Source organism: Lonchura striata, chromosome 1 (genome assembly GCF_046129695.1).
Source record: "Lonchura striata isolate bLonStr1 chromosome 1, bLonStr1.mat, whole genome shotgun sequence".
Classification (NCBI taxonomy): Eukaryota; Metazoa; Chordata; class Aves; order Passeriformes; family Estrildidae; genus Lonchura; species Lonchura striata.
This window is the reverse complement of record NC_134603.1, coordinates 458,938-475,867: the sequence shown is the minus strand read 5'-3', so window position 1 is coordinate 475,867 and position 16,930 is coordinate 458,938. Positions and strand designations below refer to the sequence as shown.

General features: G+C 53.3%; 1 protein-coding gene across 1 annotated transcript in view; it reads left to right on the top strand.

Moving 5' to 3' along the window:
- SCRIB (scribble planar cell polarity protein) overlaps nt 1-16,930 on the top strand; it is a 101,744-nt gene that overhangs the window by 47,757 nt on the left and 37,057 nt on the right. Inside the window, exons 17-27 of the mRNA XM_031504127.2 lie at nt 1,498-1,587; nt 2,110-2,187; nt 3,472-3,786; nt 4,480-4,560; nt 9,258-9,506; nt 10,059-10,169; nt 11,623-11,799; nt 12,624-12,740; nt 14,318-14,506; nt 16,140-16,259; nt 16,505-16,561. Coding sequence (XP_031359987.2) covers nt 1,498-1,587; nt 2,110-2,187; nt 3,472-3,786; nt 4,480-4,560; nt 9,258-9,506; nt 10,059-10,169; nt 11,623-11,799; nt 12,624-12,740; nt 14,318-14,506; nt 16,140-16,259; nt 16,505-16,561 — 1,584 coding nt within the window. The remainder of the gene's footprint in view (nt 1-1,497; nt 1,588-2,109; nt 2,188-3,471; nt 3,787-4,479; nt 4,561-9,257; nt 9,507-10,058; nt 10,170-11,622; nt 11,800-12,623; nt 12,741-14,317; nt 14,507-16,139; nt 16,260-16,504; nt 16,562-16,930) is intronic.

The window sequence follows — 16,930 nt, the reverse complement described above, 5'->3', positions numbered from 1 at the left end:
ATGGTCTGAACACTCCTTGAACAAGACAGGTATGAGTCTTCAGAGCATTTCTGGAGTGCAGTTAGTCTGGGTGGAAAAACATGGGTTTTGCAGTTAGTTCCTAATAGATGTAGTCATGTAAGAAGCATTGTCTGGTCAGGAGATTGTTTCAGTTGGGCTGTCTTGGTGCTGTCTTGTGACTACCCCACTTCTGTCTTACTTGGGTATTCCAAAACTTGGAATTTTACTCAGTTTCTGTCTGGCTCTTGCACCAGAGACAGTGAACTGATGGTAGGTCTAGAATTAGGGATTTCCCTGGGAACATCCCAGAGCATTCTGCTGTGCTGTTAGCTGGGCATCAAAGGAACTGGCAAAGCAGAGCACCTCAGCTTGTTTCACATTTCAGGGGGGGATTAGGTTTGGTTTTTGCTTTAACCTTAGCAGAATATGGAGCTCCACAAGCTGTTGGTTCTGTCATTACAGAAACGAAAGAGGGTGAAGGGAAGTGTTAAGGTGGTCTCCTGCTTCCTTTGCTGCCCATGCTGTGGCCATGTGGAGCTGACAGTGGCACTTGACATCTCTGCAGCAGCCTCTCTCCATCCTGGGCTTTGTTTCCAAAGAGGTGACATGGAGGACAGCAAGTTTAGTTCTCTAGAGGAGTCTGTGCTCATTTCTGTCACTTAGCTCACCAGCTCCTTGGTCCTTGGCCCTGAGAGAGTCCTGTCTGTCCTGTTCCTTTCCCTGTGTCCTACCACATGCTCCCTGTCTTCCTTCTCATGACTGTGGCATTGGGAATGGTTCCTGCTGGTGTCCTTAAATGAAACAGCTTCAGCTTGAGTCAGATCAGCTGTTGGCAGTGGGCATGACTGGGTATGAGGAGGTGGGAGGTAGAAGAAGACTTGTGGCTTGCTCAGCTGTGATCCTGAGCAGCTGGGGCAGAGGGAAGCAGAGCATCTGGACAGAGCAGATGGGAATTTTGGAGTTGTGTGTTGTTTTCCATCAATACAACAAAACCAAGTGTCCATCCAGAGTCTTCTGAACAAGGTGCCATCCTTGTCACTGCACACTACACTGGGGTGACCTGGGATCCTCCAGTGGTTGCTGGAATTGCACTTAAAGGGAGCCCCATGGCAGAGCCAGGCTGTGATGTGAGTGCTGTCCCTGTTCTGTGATCCAGTTCCAGTCTGCGGCTGCCCAGTTTGCCTTGTGGTGGAATCCCCTCTGCTGTGTCCACTGTGGGCAGGGTGACTGTTGGGTCAGGGCTCAGCCGTGGGAAGGGATTTGTTGTTCCATGTGTTGTGGTGATGCTGCCTCTGAGGCATGAGTGCCACGGTTCACCCACTGGTGCCATGGTTCACTCACAGGTGCCACAGCTCCCCCCCAGTGTGTCCCACGGGTGCCATGGCTCACCTACAGCTCCCCAGTGTCAGGAGATGACTGGGAGTTGCCGTTTTCCATGGAAGGAGCCGTTCCCTGCTCCCAGTGCCCTGACCGTGCCCCCTGTCCCTTCTGTTGCAGCTGACCCTGACCATTGTGCGGCAGACGGGGGGGCTGGGCATCAGCATCGCGGGGGGCAAGGGCTCCACGCCCTACAAGGGGGACGACGAGGTAAGGCCTGGGCCCTGCACTGCTGGGGCAGCTCCTCTGGGGACTGTCTCTCCCCGGCTGGAGGTGGGGTGTCCTTGCTTGGGAGCAGCCCTGAATCCCCCCGGAGGGGAGGCTGGCGGGGTGGAGCAGACTCTTGCCCTGAGCCAGGATGGGCTGACCTGGAGCAGCCATGGGAGTAGGGCTTCCTCCCCAGCTGTGGCGCACAGGGTGTGAGGTTGTTTTCCACCTGGTGGTATCAGCTACATCGTGTGATTTCAATTCCATTGGAAGAGGGTTAAGGTGTCATTCCGTGGTCCTGTCTCACCAGGGGCAGCCCTGCCGTGGGGTTTTTGTCCCCCTTGTCACCTTGGGGTACCCCTGCAATGGGGTTTCTGTTCCCTCTTCCCAGCTCCTGAGCTGCCATGTCCCCTCATTCTGGGCTCAGGACTGGCTGGAGACTAGAGCTGAGGGGCTGAGGCGGCTCTCTGCACTCCAGAGGGGTAAGGAATGGGCTCTCCATAGAACAGAGGGTTTTGTTTCCAGGGCATCTTTATTTCCCGTGTGTCTGAGGAGGGTCCTGCAGCTCGGGCAGGGGTCCGTGTTGGTGACAAGCTCCTGGAGGTAAGGATTGACTCCTGACAAAGCAAATGCTTCTGATAGCTTGGAGTGGCGGTGTGAGATGATTTGGAATAGATTTGCATCTCACATGTTTTAGACCAAATGAAGCACTGGGAGATATATAAGAGCTAAACAAAATCCCTTTGATTCAGAGATAGTTGTTTAATGTTACCGTGACTCTTTCGTTGCTTTACATGCTCTCCTGCATTTACTCTGGCCCAGCTCTGAAGTGTTGTTTGATGTAGGTGGGAAGAAATACAATACAAGAATACACACCTGGGCAGAGCAAAAGTGAACCCTGTAAAATAACTTCTTACCCAGGGAGCCAGCCATGGGAATTGTTTGGGTGGGAAGGAACCTTAACACTCATTTCATTTCACCCCCTGCCATGGGCAGGAACACCTTCTACTATCCCAGGCTGCCTGGGCCTGATCCCCTGGTTCTCCCTTATATGCCACACTTGGGATGATCTGCTCTGGGACATTTCCACACCAAGGGACTGTCACACTGACAGCTCTGGGTGTTCCAAGGGTGTGAGCAGGTGCATGTTCCTTCTGGAAGATGAACAGGGGTCGACCTGAATTGTGTTGAATTTTGCTGAATTTTGTTGTTAGAGATGGATCTGTGGGCGGGCGGGGGGGAGGGTATCTGTCTGGGATGTTGCCTGTGGGGATGATAGAGGTGTAGGGAATTCAGGACTCCCTGTGGGGAAGGAATTCCTCTGAAAGGGCCTTTCCTTGGTTGCCCTGGCCTGAGACAGGTAGCAGGTGCTGAGGGAATGCAGGAAAACCTCCCAGAGGTCTGGATACACCTGTGGGAGCAGGGCCCAGGTGGGGTGTGAGGGGCTGAGCCAGTTCTCTCAGGCAGTAGTGGCTGGGCTGAGTGTGAAGGGACACTGGGTGTGAGGGGAGGCTGAGTGTGAAGGGACACTGGGTGTGAGGTTGGGCTGAGTGTGAGGGGACACTGGGTGTGAGGTTGGGCTGAGTGTGAGGGGACACTGGGTGTGAGGTTGGGCTGAGTGTGAAGGGACACTGTATGATGATGGGCTGGGTGTGAGGTCGGGGCTCGGTGCAGGTCGGTCTGGGTGTGGGGTCGGGGCTCGGTGCAGGTCGGTCTGGGTGTGGGGTCAGGGCTCGGTGCAGGTCGGTCTGGGTGTGGGGTCGGGGCTCGGTGCAGGTCGGTCTGGGTGTGGGGTCGGGGCTCGGTGCAGGTCGGTCTGGGTGTGGGGTCGGGGCTCGGTGTTTGCTGGGCTCTGTACCAGGGCAGGCTGTCGCTCTCCGTGCCCAGGTGAACGGAGTGTCCCTGCACTGTGCCGAGCACCACGTGGCCGTGGAGGCGCTGCGGGGCTCGGGCAGCTCCGTGTCTATGACAGTGCTGCGGGAGCGGATGGTAGAGCCCGAGAACGCCATCACTGTCACCCCGCTGCGGCCCGAGGATGACTACAGTCCCCGGGAGCGGCGTGGGGGGCTGCGCTTCCCCGAGGGCCCCGAGGCAGCCCCGGCCACCGAGAGGTTCTCCACCTGCCTCATGCGCAACGAGAAGGGCCTCGGCTTCAGCATCGCTGGCGGCAAGGGCTCTACTCCCTACCGGGCTGGGGACACGGTCAGTCTGATCCCCCGGGGCCATGCATCCTCCTCATTCATCCCTGGGCATGCAGCTGTGCAGCCTGGCCCTGGGCTGGTGGGCCAGGTGGTCTCTGAGAGCCAGGTGCTCTTAAGTCAGGGAATCATGGAGTTCTAGCATGGAGGGACCTTGAACCTCACCTTGTTGTAGCCAGGTTCCACTGTACCGAGTTGCTCCAAGCCCTGTCCACCATGGCCTTCAACACTTGCAGGGATGGGGCAGCCACAGCTTCTCTGGACACCCTGTGCCAGGGCCAAACCACCCCCAGAGGGAACAATTCCTTCCCAAGATCCCATCCATCCCTGCCCTCTGGCAGTGGGAAGCCATTCCCCCTATGCTGTTACTGCAGGCCCTTGTCCAAAGTCCCTCTCCCTCTTTTTTATAGGAGGAGGGTGGCTGGGGCTGCCAATCCCCGACAGTGACATCTAATCCTACTGCTGCCCTCTTGTCACAGATTCCAGGCTCTGGGCCATGGGAGGACTTTGCTGCCAGGGGCTCTGTGAGCAGAGGGTTTGTGTGGAGTTGGGGAACGAACGGGAAGCGTCAGGGCAGGGGAAAGGTCTGTGGAGGGGAGAGGACTGAGACCTGCCTGGTGTCTGGGAAAGGGTTTGGAGAGCCAGGCTCAGGTGGGGGACAGCCCAGGCTGCTCTGACCTTCCTGACTGTGCTACAGGGGATCTTCATCTCCCGGATCGCAGAGGGCGGAGCAGCCCACCGGGATGGGATCCTGCGCGTCGGAGACCGAGTCATCTCGGTGAGTGTGGGTACAAGGAAGGGGCTGGCTCGGCTCCATGCCCTTCCTCATGCAGGGGCTGCTTCTCTGTTACTGGAGCTGCATTTTGGGAGTCCTTTTTTCAGTGCCTGAGCCTTCTGGGAGAGCATTTAATTTGGGTGGTTCTCCCCTGTCCGGTGGTGGGTGCAGTTACACCTCCCCTTTCCCCAAATGCTTTATCCAAGTGTTTTCCCCAGGCATGGCATGGAGGGAGGTGACACGGCAGCACTGCCCAGCCTGGTGTCCCTCTGGAGCCTGGGGGGCTCAGCCAGGGGGAAGAGGAAGCCCTTGGGGCACAGTGGGGTGGGCTGCAGCAGAAGGAGCTGCCCAGGAGTGCTGTGGAGCAGGGCAGGGGTACCTCAGTGCTTCCCTGCTTCACATGGAGCTCTGGCCTCAGCCTCCCGTCCTGTCCCCACGGATCTCACTGCTCTCACACTTTGTGTCTCTGTCTCCCGGTCCTCGCTCCCCTCCTGCGGGAGCCTCTCTGAGCCTCTCCCCGCATGCTGCCTCTGGGAAAGCTGCAGGTCCTGGTGCTGGTGGTGGCTTTCTGGCCCAGCTGCTGTGGTAAGAGCACGCGTTACCACAGCGCTGGCGTGAGTAAACACTGATACAGCCTTGTCAGTGCTGGCTTCTGTCTGCTCTATCCCTGTGCTGGGGCTGTGTTGTATTTGCTCAGGCACAACATTTTAGTGGAGCTTGGGCCCAGGTCTGACACTGATGTCTTGGCAGGAAGCTGGAACTGGTATGGCATTACTCACTCTCTTCTAGTGCTCCCCACTGCCCAAAATCAAGCCCTGAGCCTGATTAATGCCAGATAGACTGGATTATTTTGGATTTGCTCATGTTTTGATGCTTCATGGTACAGAGGTAGTACTGAGGCCCATCATTTGGGGTTGGTTTGCTCAACCTGTGGAAAAAGGAGACACAAAATCTTAGAACAGATTCAAAAGTCAAGCCTGCTTTCACCCTGCTTCAGCAGCTCTATTTATATCCATGGGCAGCTTCATAGGAAAAGCAGATCTAATTCCCTAGTAATAGCTTGCAGTGAATTCCTTATGGGATGTGTGAGTTCAGGGCTTACAGAGTTGGGGCCTCTGCTGGATTTTGATGTGGCTGAGGCGTTGCTGTCATTATTCCTGAAACAGCAGGGTTCCCTGTGCTGAGGTGTGTGTGACCATAAAGGTTTGGTCAATATTCCTGATACCCCCAGTAGGGTTCCCTCAGTTCCCTGTGCTGAGGTGTGTGTGACCATAGAGGTTTGGTGCTGGGCACCAGCTGAAGCTCAGATCCCATGCTCCCCTCTGAGGAGTGCAGGAACATGTCACCTTTCAGGAGAACACTCCCAGGACTTCCAAGCCTGCTTACCATACTCTTTGGAGGCAGCAATTGCCCATTTTTATTGGAAAGCGTCCACAATGCCATGGTTTCTAGGATGTGGGTGCAGGCTGCTTGTATCTGCATGGGGAAGGGGAGGACCCTTGCTGGGTACAGGGCCCATTTCCAAAGCTCTCCTGGTCATGCCCAGCTCTCACTTTGCCAAAGAATTCTGTTTTCTTAAGAAAATAACTACAGCACAGCTTCCTGCTCTTCCCCTGTGCTCTAGATCCTCCTGGACTTCTCCTTGGGAGAAGAACTGGGATCGTTCCTTTGACTTTCCATGGGGAGCTTTGAGCACATGGATTGAAGAGCCCAGCTAGGTCTCCCCTGAGTTAACACCCCTCAACATGCCCCAGTGACTGTCACTCATTCCCCAGCTTCCCTGTGTTCCTGTGTCTCTTGGGAGTCATTTTGTGGGGGGAAGACAGTGGACACAGACCTGCTGAGGGGGTGCTGGAGAGCTGGAGTTGAGGGATGGGAATCCAGCAGGGAGGGTGCAGGACTGGGAGCAGTTGCTAAGGGCAGCTGATTTTTTTGGGATGGGACTGGGAAGAAAGCTGACTGTGGGGAGATGTAGGATAGTGGTGGGTGACATGTGGAGACCCCTTAGAGATTTTTCAGGATAATATCATTCCCGGGCACACAAAGAATCTTGTGGAGCAGGGAAAGGACAGACACTGTCCCTTCCCCATGGTACCCAGAGAGCCATGCTGCATGGCTGGCCTTGCTCTCTAGCTAGATAAAGGCCATGGAAAGTTAGCTGCCCCAAAAGCTGGGTAGCCACCAGGATTGCCAGGTAGTGGAGAGTTATTGGGTGAAATGCTCCAAGGGCTGTTACATTTGGGACAGCTCTGACTCCTGGAGGGAGTCCTGTGCCCTGGTCCCTGCTCCAGGGAGGCACCGCTGTGCCCTCCTGGTCTGACCCCATCTGACCACCCTCCTCCTCTCAGGGGCAGGAAGACAGCAGAGGGGGTGTGAGAAACGAGAGTGAGCTGTGCTGCAGCAGGTCTGTATGTGCAGTGTCATTGCAGTGTTCTAGATTCAGAGGACCTTAAAGAGCATCTTGTTCCTTCTCAGTGAGCATGTTTACTCTTGATGTGGTGATGGAACCAATGAGCTGAGTATCTTCTGCCTGTTGCCTTTGTTAACCATCAGAGGAGCCGAGGAATCCTCCCTTCTCAGTCCCCTGGACTCATGGCTGCTGCTTTCCCTGCTCCCAGCTGCAGCCATCAGCGGGGGAAGGTGCAAACTCCAGCTGCAGACACAGCTGGTCCCAGATCACAGGGGCAGGAGCGGGGGAGTACTCTTGCAGGTGCACACCTAGCGCAGGTAGTGCTCACAGGGCAGGAGCACAGCCAGCTTCTTCCTGGTGCTGCCCTCTGGCTCATCAGGCTCCAGCTTGCTGGGGGGATGGCACATATCCTCCCTCACTCACCCCAGGCAGTGCTCCTGCCTGCAGCTCTCCAGCCTCTGCTCCAGCAGCGAGGTATTCCAGGCTATTTGGTCAGACCCAAGCCTCTCATCCAGCTCCTGGGCCACCTCTTGAGTCTTCCCATGTTTTGGATTCCTACTTGCTGGCTAGTCCAGCTTGAGTTTTACCAGCAGCTCTCCACACGTACCCAGAACAGAGTGAACTGGCCCAGTAAATGCAGCATGTGGGGAGAAGGCAGAGCAGATGTGCACTCAGACCCAGGGCTTGGCCAGACCAGCACTGACCAGCAGCCTCTTGTTCTCCCCTGTATTCCCCTGTGCTTGTTCCTCACCTCCAGTCCTCTTTCTGTTCTGCTAAACGTCCCATAATGAGTGCTGCATATTACCACAACACCTCCTTCAAGCTTCCTGCAGCCACTTGGCCCTTTCCTACCAGAGATGTGCTGAGACAGCCCCTGACAATCTCCATTTCTTCTGCAGATGGGTTGCCAGGTTTGGTCACGCTTCTCTAATGTGGTGATTCCTTTGTGTGATTGCTTTTGGTGATTCTGAGGATCCTCCCAGGAGTGTCTGAGCTGTGTGTGTGCTACCTGCACTCTGTTAGGGATTGTGCACCTGTATGGTTGTCACCTTTCCTGCTTGGTGCCCTGTCCTGTGCTCAGCAGCCATTGCCTAGGTCCCTTTCATCCTTCCTCTTTCTGCGGGCACGTGCCAGCTGCTGCTGTGGCATCCTTCTGGTTCGTGCCAGGGGTGTCCTTTGGGGACAGTGCTCTCGGCAGAGGTGACACTGGGGGGTTCCCAGGGCAGTACAGGGCTGTGCTTCTCCCTCGCTGTCCTAAGGAGAGCAGTACCCAAAGCCATGGGTGGGACAGGGCAGTGAGGTGGGTGCTGGGAGGGTCATGGGGGGTCAGGACAAAGCCCTGCATGTCAGCTTAATCCAGAAACTGCTCTCTGGGAAGGAGCTGGGGAGTAACAATAATATTTCTGGGAATTAGGCAGCAGGAAGTTGGCCTACAAAGCCCAGTTGCTGTGACTGTTACAGTCACGTCGTTATTTCATGAGCTGATCAAAGCCCATCTTGGCAGCTCCTTTTTTCATGTCCTCTTTGTTCATCTTGGAAAGCTTTTCCAGAACCTGATGACTAGAAACCTTTTAATTTTCAGCTTCAGCTTTTTCCTGTCTAGTTTTGTTGTTCTAGCTGTGTTCCATGGCTCTCTTCAGGTTTCTGCCTCTTGTACATCCATGGAAAACAGCCATGTCCTTTCTGGTCCTTTGAATTTCAAGGCGGGGCAGTTTTAAATCTTAATTCTTTAGGAAAGGCTCTCTGTTCTTTCAAATATCTCTGTACTTGGGGTCGCTTCTAACGCCTTAGAGCTGGCTACCATGACTATGGTCAGCATGGGCAGCCAGTGGCGCAGTGACCAGCAACAGGTCCTGTCAGCCATCAAACCGTGCCCATAGCATCTGGGCTGGGGCTTTGGGTGACTGATGAGGGCAGGTGGCTCAGTGACAAGGCAGCAGGAGCTTCTGCACGTGCCCATGCTGTGGCATTGCTGCTGGAAATCAGTCCTTTTGCTTCTCCCACGTGGAGACATTTGGCTGTGGGAGTTGGAATGTCGCCCCTGGCTGGCGTGGTCCCCTGCAGCACCGTGTCAGTGGTGCTGTGGGGCACCAGCCGTACAGGGAATGGGGAAAGGGCCAGGAAAGCCGAGTGGGAAGAGAGCTGGGATCATTGGGAATGCACAGGTGCCTGGGAGATCACGAGATGCATTGGGGCACAGGCGTTTGAGAGGTGCCAGCAGGGCAGGGCTGCCCAGGGCTCCCCAAGTGCCGCAGGGCCGCTCTGACGCCGAGTTTGCGGGTTGTTCTAGATCAATGGGGTAGACATGACAGAAGCCAGGCATGATCAGGCCGTAGCGCTGCTTACCACGGCCTCCCCCACCATCGTGCTGCTGGTAGAGAGAGAGGGCGCCGAGCAGCCCGGCGAGGGAGGCTCGCCCCGCGGGCGCATGCACTCCCCCCCGCCGCCCCCCGGCCCCGGGGACAGCCCGCCTGAGGAGACGCCGGTGCCGCCCAGGAACCACCTGTCCAAAGGGCTGGAGGATCAGTACCCTGTCGAGGTGAGCTTGGCTTTGTTGGGGGATGCTGCAATCCTGAAAGATGGGTGTTGTGATGGGGACCAGCCTGCTGGGTTATTGGGGCCTGGAGGTGTCATCCTAGAAAGGCTTGGGGTGGAAGGGACCTGAAATCCCATCCAGACCCACCCCCTCCCACTAGCCCAGCTTGCTTCAAGCCCTGTCCAACCTGGCCTTGCAAATTTCCAGGGAAGGGCAGCTGCAGTTTCTCTGGGCAACCACTGCCAGGGCCTTCCCACCCTCAAAGGGAAGGATTTCTCCCCAATTTCTCCCATCTAACCCTGCCCACTCTCAGGGAGAACCTGTTCCCTCTTGTGTCCCTCCAGGCCTTTGTCCAAAATCCCTCTCCAGCTCTCTTGGAGCCCCCTTCCAGCTCTTCTCCAGGTTGCAGAGTCCCACATGGGGAATCCCCTTGTCCAATGAGTGTTCACTTTGTGCTTACCCATGCAAAACGCCCCTGACTCCATGTTTGTCTGTGTTTGTGGTCTGTATGTAATATCCTTCATTGCCTTTGACACTGCTTCTTGTTCCCTTAAGGAAATTCACCTGGTGAAAGCAGGTGGTCCCCTGGGCCTCAGCATCGTGGGAGGCAGTGACCATTCCAGCCATCCCTTTGGGATTCATGAGCCAGGTGTCTTCATCTCCAAGGTAGAGTCCCAGGAGAGCTGCTCTGGGTGTTCTGAGCTGTTGATTACTGGGATTAAGGTGAAGGATTTTGATGTGGGTCCTGATGTATACGATGGATTTGTGAAATAAGGGCATAGGACAGAGATATGTGGAGGGCTGTTTGTACTGGATGTGCTGCTGCTGGAGCCATCTGAGGGAGTGTAAAAGCCCCAAACCTTTATCCCAGTTAGCTTTTGAAATTACTGGCTTCACACTGGCTTTAATGAGTCCTGGGAGGATGCTGGCATTGCAGAAAGCCAGCCATTACTGGGAAGGTGCTGGTGAGACAGTGTGTGATCACTGGGGCACTCAGAGCTGCTCTGCTACACTCGGGCTAGTGTCCTTTGATCCCACATTCTCATTCCAGTGGTGACATCAGCTCATGCCATTCAGGGACAGCACATAGCTGCCACTGGCTGCAGCCCATTCCCTCACAGTCCTGCATGTCCATGCTCATGGGAATAGGGATGCTGGAGAGGTCATCTCTGTGGAGCCCTTTCTGCTTCCTGACTTCTCTTGACACTTGGAGATGCTGAACCTGACTCCTCTGACACCTGTGGGTGGGTTCAGACCTTGTTAAGGTCTGTTTGGAATTCTAGGAGTGATGCCTGCTAGGCCTCTTCCTTCATGGTTTTTCTTGCAGTGCATTAGCAGGTCAGTGAGGCAGGATTTGCTCTTCTCAAAGCCTGACTCTTTCCCACCATCCCTGCTTCCCATGTGCTCACAGATTTCACCCTTTCCTTGCTGACTCCTTTGTTTCACCAGGAACATAGGTTTGGTTATATGTTCAGCTCTCAGGAGCCCCTGTAGAGCACTGGGTGAGGACTGGAGCATTACTGGTGCTGTCAGTTCTGGGTACACTCACACTCAAAATAATGGCAACACTGGCACAGGATTGGTTCAGATGAAATTGGGAATACAAGAATAAAATATGGAATAGCACTTCAAAGCACATCCCACTTCATTCTTTGTCCATGTTCGCAAATATGTCACCTCTTAGGGAATTCTGTTTGCAGAGAGAGGAGTCAGAGCGCGCCTGCAGGGTGTTGGATGGAGGATGCCCAGGGACACAATCACATCTCTAAGGAGAGATGGACTGCTGTAGTTGAGACAGAGACAATACAAAGCAGCACACTCCATTTTCAGAAGGCTTCACACTGTTTTTATTATAGCATGCGTGCTTTTTATACGTTCTTACAAAATTCATAAGTTTACTCATTGGCCAGGAAAGACAAAGTGCTCATTGGAATAGGCAGCTGCAGGTTTCTCTTATTTATCCTTTCGTTATTGGTTTCTGTGTCAACGACCTTGGTAGGGAATTCTTTCAGGCATACACATGGATCCTGTTACAGACCTCTCTGGCTTGCAGAAATCGCTGTAAAACCTCCTTCACAGTGGACTCGCCTTCTCTGGTTGTGTTGGTGGCTCTCCACAGGTCATCCCGCGAGGGCTGGCGTCACGCAGCGGGCTCCGCGTCGGGGACAGGATTCTGGAGGTGAATGGCATTGACCTGCGCCACGCCACCCACCAGGAGGCCGTGAACGCTCTGCTCTCCAACACCCAGGAGCTCTCCATGCTGGTCCGCAGAGACCCCCCTCCACCTGGCATGCAGGTAGGCTCTGAGGCAGGGTGTGGGGGGAACCACAGCCTGCCTTCTGGGGCAGTTTCTTACCAGGTGGAGGTCTGGGACTAGGATACAGCCAGACTCGTGCAATTTCCTTCTCCTGATGTCTTGTGAAGGCTGACCTAGAACAGAGACTAGATGGAGCTAAAGAATAAAGGAGGGATTTATTAGGAGGCCTCAACAGATCCGCCTTGGGCAGCACAAGAGCCCAGCCAGGGCTACACGCAAGATGAACTCAAAATACTTACAAAAAATGGATGACCAGTCACAGGGTGTCTCACTTCTATAGGTTTTGGTCCACTTGCATATTGGAGTTCATTGTCCAATTCCAGCTTTAGCCCATGCAGTCCCATCCTTCTTGTTTTTCTCTCTTCGGCCCATATTGTTTGTGCTCTTGGGCCTGAGATTTGGATCATTTGCCCTTGTTCCCCAGCTAGAGAAGGAATTGTTTTGTCTCCCTGCTCTGTGCAGAGAGCTCACCATCCCCTCATGTGAAGCCCAGATCCACACACTAAAGCAGCACAGAATGGAAAATATAAAAGCTAAAACTTGAGGCATCACTCCTTTGGCAGAACCGAGTCTCTTGTAAGTGTGTCTCCAGCTGGAACGTGGTGAGAATCTCTTGCTATGGCTGTGGTGACTCTCATCAGGGAACAGAAAAGGGCAGGTCCTCACCAACAAGAATAAACTGCCAAATGAGACATGGGGCTAATTCAGGCCCTTTTCAGGACATTTAGAGCTGTGGTCACTCTGAGGAGTGTTCCTTCAGCTGAACTTGGCCCAGAAACAAGGAGATTCTTCTGTGTTTCCAGGAAATATGCATTGAAAAAGCTCCAGGAGAGAAGCTGGGCATCAGCATCCGGGGTGGAGCCAAGGGCCATGCTGGCAATCCGTTCGATCCCACTGATGAAGGCATCTTCATCTCCAAGGTACCAGAGCACCACCTCTGCAGGCACTGCCAGGGAGAGGGGTGAACCCTGGGGGAGCTGTTGGAATGTGCTCTCATCTTTCACTGGTGAATCAGTTCTGGAGATTCTCCCCCTGGCAAAGGAGACAAGTCCTTGTCTTTTCATATTTCCTCCTCTACAGCATCTTCACAGTTTCTTATTTTATTTCCTGCTTGCCTTTATTTTGCTTTGTGTTTCTTCTCTTGTGGTTTTTTTTTTTCTATTATGCAAACCCACACATCTTTTCTTGTACCCACATTCCTGTTGGTCCCCCAGTGCCTGTCCCTTCCTGCCCACTTAGACATGCAAGCTCTTTCCTCATCCCATGGAAAGCATCAGGAATTCCTAACCTTTTCTCCTGTGCCATGCACCGTCTGTGTGACTTTCTTCCTTCTTTAGGTGACTGCTTGTGGCACACAAAAATCTCACATCAGTTTTCCTCCAGAAATTACATATTTTCTTGTTCAACTTATGCTTATCAGTTTATGCTCCTCCCAACCCTTTCCAAAAAGTTTTTATTGCTTCTTCCCTGGCAGTAGAGCACACAATAAGTGGTGTCATTTTGGACTTACTGCTGACAAGGAGGACTCTGGGTGTTCACCTTATTGTCATTGATTCCCTCTTTAGCTGATGTTTTTTTTTGGGGTAGAAACTGATGTGAGTTATCCTCGTGGCTGAAGACACTACATAATTGGCAGTCAGCCCTGATAATTGGTTGCTGCTAAGGCAGCAAGGGAACATTTAGCATTTGTTGTTATGTGGCTGTAACTGTTTTAAAGTGAAAAGAATAAATTCCCTCTTTCAGAGTGGCAGCTGCACATTCACCTTGGACATTTTTAACAGCAGGAAAAGAAAACCTGTGATTATTCTAACTGTCAGTTGTTTTGAGTAGCTGGGTCTGGTTTTCTCTCCTGCAGCGTTACAGGATTTGGGGGTAGAAGGTTTACAGTTTAGCCATGGCACAGAGTTAGTTTACCCCATCTTTCCTCTCTGTTTTTCCCAATACTTGTTGTTTTAGCCTGCAGAGAACCAAAATCATTAATTACCCTGCTCTCCTTTGAGCTATGTTATTCCCCTCAGCCTCTCCTATCTGTCCTATCTAGAGGGGTTTTCCTGCCTCTGATTTTCCCTGGATATTTGTGGTAACCAGGAGACAAAGTGGTCCTTTTCCTCTTCTTCCTCTTTGCATGTCTGATCCCTGCCTCCTTCCTCCTTAGTTTGTCTTCATTTGCATTTCCATTGTGTCTCTCTCCCACCACAAATTGATTTCTCTCTCTGTGAGCTGCATCATGATGTGCCAGCTTTTCCTTCTCACCTGCTTCTTTCCTTGGGACAACAAATTTCAAATTCACATTCTTTTATCTTGCATAAAAGATCCTTCCACACCTGTTCCTTCCACCAGCCTGTACAGGTTCTTCCTGTCCTGCCCACTCCATAGTTCTTGCAGGTTGTTCCCCTGCCTTGCAGCTGCAGGCTGTTGTCGCCATTGCCTGTGTGTGCTGTGTGTCCCCACGCTCTGGTGTCTCTGAGCTGCTCCATCACCCTTTGGTGTGTTCCAGGTGAGCTCCTCAGGGGCCGCTGCCCGGGATGGCCGCCTGCAGGTGGGGATGCGGATCCTGGAGGTGAACCACCAGAGCCTGCTGGGCATGACGCACACCGAGGCCGTGCAGGTGCTGCGGGGTGTGGGCGACGCGCTGCTCGTGCTGGTCTGCGATGGCTTCGACCCCAAGGCCGCCGCTGCCATCGAGGTGAGGCTGCAGGCCAGCTGCCCTTGGAGTCACCAGAGTCACCCCAGGTGGATCCCAGCGAGTTTGGGCACCAGCTGTAGCAGCGTGGGGTTTAGATGGAGGATGCTGCTGCCTGTTCCCCAGAAAGCATCTCCTGTGGAAAAGTTGCTTGGGTAAACATTGAGGCAAGGCAGTCAAGTTCACCCACCACACTCACCACTGGCTTAGCAAAGGGAGGCAGAAGGGCCTTTTGTAAGGTCAGTTCCTGCAAAGGCTTACTTCAGCACACAGAAGGGGAATCAGAGACAAAAGACAAGACTGTGTGCTCTGCACAAGTTTTGTGTCGCTGTTGTATTGGGGACGGGTGAATGAAGCAACACAGACTCCTTTGTTCTCAGAAGGCAAATGCCAAATTTGTTAGACACCACACATTATTTTATAGACAGTTCTGACAAAGCTGGACCTGATTGGTCCTCAATCAACACCCCTCACATCATTGGCTAATTAGGAACAGCACCCTTCTTGTGTGCATCTTACAAGTAAACAACATGTTCAGAACACCAGCTGCAAAGATTAAGGATTGTTTTAGTTCTTTCTCTGAGCTTTCTCAAAGCTTCCCAGAGCAATGCCTGAGAAAGTTTATCTGAATTTCTCTCTGCCCAGGCTGTCAGCATCCACAGGTTTAAGTAGGGGTGGGTACAGGGGCAGTGCAAAGGGCATTGGCCTACAGGGAAGACAGGGCTGGCCACCAGGGATACCACAGCCAGTGAGCAAACAGGGAGAGGAGAAACCACCAGAATTTAGGACATATGCGGAAAGGAATTGGGGTGGGTGCAAAGCTCTGTGGAGGAGTCCTTTCTGTCCACCTAGATGGGGAGAACTCTATGGCAGGTCTCTCCAGGCAATGCCCTGGGGATTTCCCCAATGGGGGAAGGATTCAGAGGATTTCACACTTCACAGAATGCTGATTTTCCCAGCCTTCTGCTGTAGATCTGTCTGGTTTTTTTGAGGTCCCAGATTTCAAAGTCTGACCTACGATATTGAACTGGAGGGGTTCTCCAGTCCAGAAAAACAGTGGTTCCTCAGGATTGTCTTTTCCTGCTAGTTCTAGAACTGTTCCACAATAGCACTGCACTGAAAAAAATAAGTTTTCAAGCTCATTTTCACTAGCCTGTTTATATACATTTTTTCTTGGCCAGTGTTTCTTTTACAAGGAATGGTCTAGCTCTATTGGTGTTCGTCTTTCCCCACAGGGTAGAACTTCCCTGCAGCAATCCTATGCCCTCTCAGATTTCTGTTTCCAAGGCTTAGCTAGTCACATTTTTTGTGTTCTCCAGTAGAACATGAAGCCAGTCTCTGCTCTCCTTATCCCCTTCTTGCACCTGGATCAGTTAAATGCAGCTTACTTAGACCTTGGGTTTCTCGTACAGTTGTCAGCCTAAATGGCAGGGATGGAGCTGGACATTCTTCAGGTCCCTTCCAGCCCAAACCAGTCTGGGATTCTATGGAATAAGGTTTCAAGTTGTTGGAAAAGTTCTGGTTCTGACTTGCTTGGGATTGTCCTGGTACTCTGTGTGTGGGAGGCTGGAATAGGGAGTTTCTGGAATGAATTCCATGGGCTTCCCTCAGATGTGATGTGTCATTTGCTTTGCAGATGTCCCCAGGAATCATTGCAAACCCGTTCGCTGCTGGCATTGGGCGCAAGAACAGCCTGGAGAGCATCTCCTCCATTGACCGCGACTTGAGCCCCGAGGAGCTGGAGATCCTGCAGAAGGTGGGTGTATGACTGAGCTGGGAGCACCTTGCAGAGTGGAAGCAGTTTCTGGAAGTCTTTAGTGTCTCCCTTGGTGCATGTAGCCTGCAGTGTGCTGTGCACTGGGCCTGGCATGAGATCAGCAGGGCTCAGCACGTGGACCAGGAACACGCTAGGATGGGACTGTGACACCCTCATGAGGTTCTAGATGCTGCAGGTGTGGAGAGAGCACTGGGTGAGGTGCCTCTAACTCTGCTCTCTCCTAGGAGATGGAAATGGTGACAGAAGCCACTCAGTGGGAGAGAGAAGAAATGGAGAAAGTGGTGAGAGATCATTTGTGTAGCAGAATCTGTTTGTGGCAGTGGCTGTGCCAAGCCTGTGAGTTCCCAAGGAAGGTGTCACAGGTTATCTCTGCTCCACTGTAGTGCCACAGGGAGCTCCAGAGCTCTGCCCTGGTGTCAGTGCCATGGGGAGCTCTGGATCTCTGTCCTTCTGTCAGTGCCATGGGGAGCTCTGGATCTCTGTCCTGGTGTCAGTGCCATGGGGTGGAGCTCTGGGCATTCCCTCTCTGTAGTTACTGCTCTGTTGCCCTGGCTGCTCTTAGGCTGTGCTGTACCTCCCTGTTTACCTCTCTGGTGATGTTCCTGTCGTATTCACAAAGCTCACCCTTGTTACTTGCTGGTACCTCCTGG